Source organism: Leptodactylus fuscus, chromosome 4 (assembly GCF_031893055.1).
Source record: "Leptodactylus fuscus isolate aLepFus1 chromosome 4, aLepFus1.hap2, whole genome shotgun sequence".
In the NCBI taxonomy this organism is placed as follows: Eukaryota; Metazoa; Chordata; class Amphibia; order Anura; family Leptodactylidae; genus Leptodactylus; species Leptodactylus fuscus.
In genome coordinates this window covers 224,317,764-224,324,449 of record NC_134268.1, presented here as the reverse complement: position 1 = coordinate 224,324,449, position 6,686 = coordinate 224,317,764, and the positions used below count along the sequence as shown (strand labels likewise).

Here is a 6,686-nt window from a genome sequence, read left to right as displayed (position 1 = left end):
CACAACATTTCTGAGGTGCAGAAATCTGCAGCTGATCTGGGGGCGGCTCCAGCCTGGCAGAGGAAAGAGAAGACAGAGCAGGAAAGTTCTGGATATCTGCAGAGACCTCAGAACGTGTTCACACGGGGACAAAGAGGAAACACAAACAGATCTCTGAGAACGTCCCTCTTGTGTCTTCATTTGGCATCAGATTTATTATGTAACCGGAGTAGGGAATCCCCCCATGTGACCTGAGATCCTGTCTACACCCCTGACCAGCCAAGGAGGGGTTAATCAATGGTGAATAATTTTTATTTTTTTTTTTCCTTAGGAGGTCTCAGACGATGGTGAGCACATAAGATTTCTCATTAAGGAGACCGTTTGCTTGAAGACGGCCCAAAATAATGAAAAATGTCCCTTCAAGGAGGATGGGGTAAGTGGTGATGTCATACTCCAGCTAGAACACTGTTCACATGGACAGATTTGCCACAATCATTAGTGACCACGTTGTTACTTTACCTTCCAGGGTGTGAAGATGTGCACGGCATCACTGGCTGAGTCCGGGGGGAGTCGTATGGAAGTCAGCTGTCAGATTGTAGACCTCTCCGTAGGTTTCCTGTCCTTCTCTATTTTATGGTTTAATGTCAGAGATGTGGGGGCAAATAGAAATGAATGGGCGGGTAGAAGGTCACTTGTGATCAGCAGAGGTGAGGAGCTCAATGGTGATAATTGAGGAGGCCAATAGTAATCAGCAGAGGTGAGGAGCTCAATGGTGGTACCTGAGGAGGCCAATAGTGATCAGCAGAGGTGAGGAGCTCAATGGTGGTACCTGAGAAGACCAATAGTGATCAGCAGAGATGAGGAGCTCAATGGTGATAATTGAGGAGGCCAATAGTAATCAGCAGAGGTGAAGAGCTCAATAGTGGTACCTGAGAAGATCAATAGTGATCAGCAGAGGTGAGGAGCTCAATGGTGATAATTGAGGAGGCCAATAGTAATCAGCAGAGGTGAGGAGCTCAATGGTGATACCTGAGAAGACCAATAGTGATCAGCAGAGATGAGGAGCTCAATGGTGATAATTGAGGAGGCCAATAGTAATCAGCAGAGATGAGGAGCTCAATGGTGGTATCTGAGAAGACCAATAGTGATCAGCAGAGGTGAGGAGGTCAATGGTGGTACCTGAGAAGACCAATAGTGATCAGCAGAGAATGATGAACTGACATGTAAGAAATCCTGCGTAATCGAGCCTTTATAATCTCAGGCTTCTGACTTATTATCTATTGTACACCACTGACTTATTATCTCACTTCTGACTAATCACATCTGACTTATTATCTCATACTGATGACTTATTATATCTAATTTCTGACTTATTATATCTCACTATCTCACCTCTGACTTATTATCTCTCACATCTGACTTATTACCTCCCAATTCTGACATACCATATCTCACCATTATCTCACAACATAACACTGATGACTTATTATCTCACACCTCTGAATTATTATCTCACACTGATGACTTATAATCTCACACTGATGATTTATAATCTCACACTGATGAATTATCTCACACTGATGACTTATTATCTCACACTGATGAGTTATTATCCCACACTGATGACTTATTATCTCACACTGCTGACTTATTATCCCACACTGATGACTTATTATTCCACACTGATGACTTATTATCTCACACTGCTGACTTATTATCCCACACTGATGACTTATTATTCCACACTGATGACTTATTATCTCACACTGATGACATATTATTCCACACTGATGAGTTATTATCCCACACTGATGACTTATTATCTCACACTGGTGACTAATTATTCCACACTGATTACTTATTATCTCACACTGATGACTTCTTATCCCACACTGAAGACTCATTATCTCACACTGATGACTTATTATCTCACAATGATGACTTATTATCTCACACCTCTGACTTATTAACCTCACACTGATTACTTATTATCCCACACTGATGACTTATTATCCCACACTGATGACTTATTATCCCACACTGATGACTTACCTCACACAGATGACTTATTATCCCACACTGATGACTTATTATCCCACACTGATGACTTACCTCACACTGATGACTTATTATCCCACACTGATGACTTATTATCTCACACTGATGACTTATTATCTCACACTGATGACTTATTATCTCACACTGATGACTTATTATCTCACACTGATGACTTATTATCTCCCACTGCTGACTTATTATCTCACACTGCTGACTTATTATCTCACACTGATGACTTATTATCCCATACTGATGACTTATTATTCCACACTGATGACTTGTTATCTCACACTGATGACATATTATCCCACACTGATGACTTATTATCTCAAAACTCTGACTTATTATCTCACACTGATGACTTATTATCTCACACCTCTGACTTATTATCTTACACTGCTGACTTATTATCCCACACTGATGACTTATTATCTCACAACTCTGACTTATTATCTCACACTGATGACTTATTATCTCACACCTCTGACTTATTATCTTACACTGCTGACTTATTATTCCACACTGATGACTTGTTATCTTACATTGATGACATATTATTCCACACTGATGAGTTATTATCCCACACTGATGACTTATTATCTCACACTGATGACTTATTATCCCACACTGATGACTTATTATTCCACACTGATGAGTTATTATCCCACACTGATTACTTCTTATCCCACACTGAAGACTCATTATCTCACACTGATGACTTATTATCTCACAATGATGACTTATTATCTCACACCTTTGACTTATTAACCTCACACTAATTACTTATTATCCCACACTGATGACTTATTATCTCTCCCTACTGAATTTTTATCTCACACTGATGACTTATTATCCCACACTGATTACTTATTTTCCCACACTGATGACTTATTATCTCTCCCTACTGAATTTTTATCTCACATTGATGACTTATTATCCCACACTGATGACTTATTATCCCACAATGCTGCCTTATTATCTAACACCTCTGAATTATTATCTCACACTGCTGACTTATTATCTCACACTGCTGACTTATTATCCAACACTGATGACTTATTATCCCACACTGCTGCCTTATTATCTCACACTGATGACTTATTATCTAACACCTCTGAATTATTATCTCACACTGATGACTTATTATTCCTCACTGATTACCTATTACCTCACACCTCTGATTTATTATCTCACACTGATGACTTATTACTTCACACTGATGACTTATTATTCCATACTGATGACTTATTATTCCACATTAATGACTTGTTATCTCACAGCGATGACATATTATTCCACACTGATGAGTTATTATCCCACACTGATGACTTATTATTCCACACTGATGACTTATTATCTCACACTGATGACATAATTTTCCACACTGATGAGATATTATCCCACACTGATTACTTATTATCTCACACTGATGACTTCTTATCCCACACTGAAGACTCATTATCTCACACTGATGACTTATTATCTCACAATGATTACTTATTATCTCACACTGATGACTTATTATCTCACACCTCTAACTTATTAACCTCACACTGATTACTTATTATCCCACACTGATGACTTATTATCTCTCCCTACTGATTTTTTATCTCACACTGCTGACTTATTATCTCACACCTCTGAATTATTATCTCACACTGCTGACTTATTATCTCACACTGATGACTTATTATCCCACACTGATTACCTATTACCTCACACTGCTGACTTATTATCTCACACTGATGACTTATTAGTTCACACTGCTGACTTATTATCTCACATCTCTGAATTATATCACAATGCTGACTTATTATCCCACACTGCTGACTTATTATCCCACATTGATGACTTATTATCTCACACTGCTGCCTTATTATCTAACACCTCTGAATTATTATCTCACACTGCTGACTTATCTCACACTGATGACTTATTATTCCTCACTGATTACCTATTACCTCACACCTCTGACTTATTATCTCACACTGATGACTTATTACTTCACACTGATGACTTATTATCCCATACTGATGACTTATTATTCCACATTAATGACTTGTTATCTCACAGTGATGACATATTATTCCACACTGATGAGTTATTATCCCACACTGATGAGTTATTATCCCACACTGATGACTTATTATTCCACACTGATGACTTATTATCTCACACTGATGACATAATTTTCCACACTGATGAGATATTATCCCACACTGATTACTTATTATCTCACACTGATGACTTCTTATCCCACACTGAAGACTCATTATCTCACACTGATGACTTATTATCTCACAATGATTACTTATTATCTCACACTGATGACTTATTATCCCACACTGATTACCTATTACCTCACACTGCTGACTTATTATCTCACACTGATGACTTATTAGTTCACACTGCTGACTTATTATCTCACATCTCTGAATTATATCACAATGCTGACTTATTATCCCACACTGCTGACTTATTATCCCACACTGATGACTTATTATCTCACACTGCTGCCTTATTATCTAACACCTCTGAATTATTATCTCACACTGCTGACTTATTATCCCACACTGATGAGTTATTATCCCACACTGATGACTTATTATCCCACACTGATGACTTATTATCCCACACTGATGACTTATCTCACACTGCTGACTTAATATCTCATACTGATGACTTATTATCTCACACCTCTGACTTATTATCTCACACTGCTGACTTATTATCTCACACTGATGACTTATTATCTCACACTGATGACTTATTATCTCACACTGATGACTTATTATCCCATACTGATGACTTAATATTCCACACTGATGACTTGTTATCTAACACTGATGACATATTATTCCACACTGATGAGTTATTATCCCAAACTGATGACTTATTATCTCACACTGGTGACTTATTATATCACACTGATTACTTATTATTCCACACTGAAGACTCATTATCTCACACTGATGACTTATTATCTCACAATGATGACTTATTATCTCACACTGATGACTGTTTATCTCACACTGATGACTTATTATCTCACACCTCTGATTTATTAATCTCACAACTCTGACTTATTATCCCACACTGATGACTTATTATCTCTCCCTACTGACTTATTATCTCACACTGATGACTTATTTTCTCACACTGGTGACTTATTATTCCACACTGATGACTTATCTCACACTGCTGCCTTATTATCTCACACCTCGTGAATTATTATCTTATACTGCTGACTTATTATCTCACACCTCTGACTTATTATCTCACACTGATTACTTATTATCCCACACTGATGACTTATCTCACACTGCTTACTTATTTTCTCTCCCTACTGACTTATTATCTCACACTGCTGACTTATTTTTCCACACTGATGACTTATCATCTCACACTGATGACTTATTATCTCACACTGATGAATTATTATCTCACACTGATGACTTATTATCTCACACTGATGACTTATTATCTCACACTGATGACTTATTATCTCACACTGATGACTTATTGTCACACACTGATGACTTATTATCTCACACTTCTGACTTATTATCTCACACTGCTGACTTATTATCTCACACTGCTGACTTATTTTTCCACACTGATGACTTATTTTCTCACACTGCTGACTTATTATCTCACACTGATGAATTATTATCTCACACTGATGAATTACTATCCCACACTGATGACTTATTATCTCACATTGATGACTTATTATCTCACACTGATGACTTATTATCTCACACTAATGACTTATTATCTCACACTGCTGACTTATCTCACACTGATGAATTATTATCTCACACTGATGACTTATTATCCCACACCGCTGACTTATCTCACACTGCTGACTTATTATCTCACACTGCTGACTTATTATCTCACACTACTGACTTATTATCTTACACTGATGACTTATTATCTCACACTGATGAATTATTATCTCACACTGATGACTTATTATCTAACACTGATGACTTATTATCTCACACTGATGACTTATTATCTCACACTAATGACTTATTATCTCACACTGATGACCTATTATCTCACACTGATGACTTATTATCTCACACTGATGACTTATTATCTCACACTAATGACTTATCTCACACTGATGACCTATTATCTCACACTGATGACTTATTATCTCACACTGATGACTTATTATTTACTTCTTTTTGCCTACTTTACAGGATAATAACTTACAGGCTAAGAGGAACCACAAGTCTAAGTCGGAGAGGCGTCCTCATGTCTTCCAGCTGGTACAAAGTGAGAAAAAGAAGCTCGAGACCAATTTTCGTCAGTTTGATAACAAGAGCTTGCCGGACAGACAGGCCGTCTCCTGCCTCTCCTGCATCTTCGATTTTCTTAATCCAAACAAAGGTGGATAATGTCCTGCGGAGGTGACTGGTGGACTACAACTCCCAGCATGCCTGGGTATCGCAGCTTTATGGATTCTCCCTGATATCTTATTCTTAATTATTGTAATTATTTTTGTACTTTGGTGTAAATGGAATATATCTTATGATCAATAAAGTTTAATAATGAAGAAGCCGATGACGTTCTTAAGATCCTGCTCATTCCTTGTGTGTGATTACTGGGGATCTATAGGGGCGGTAGCATATAGA

The 6,686-nt window shown here is 37.5% G+C and overlaps 1 protein-coding gene across 1 annotated transcript in view; it reads left to right on the top strand.

The window, feature by feature from the left end:
- LOC142201209 (cathelicidin-5-like) overlaps positions 1-6,478 on the top strand; it is a 143,019-nt gene extending 136,541 nt beyond the window's left edge. The window contains exons 2-4 of the mRNA XM_075272032.1: positions 311-412; positions 506-586; positions 6,252-6,478. Of these exons, the coding sequence (XP_075128133.1) occupies positions 311-412; positions 506-586; positions 6,252-6,449 (381 nt within the window). The 3' untranslated portion in view covers positions 6,450-6,478. The remainder of the gene's footprint in view (positions 1-310; positions 413-505; positions 587-6,251) is intronic.
- Positions 6,479-6,686: the final 208 nt, after the last annotated feature.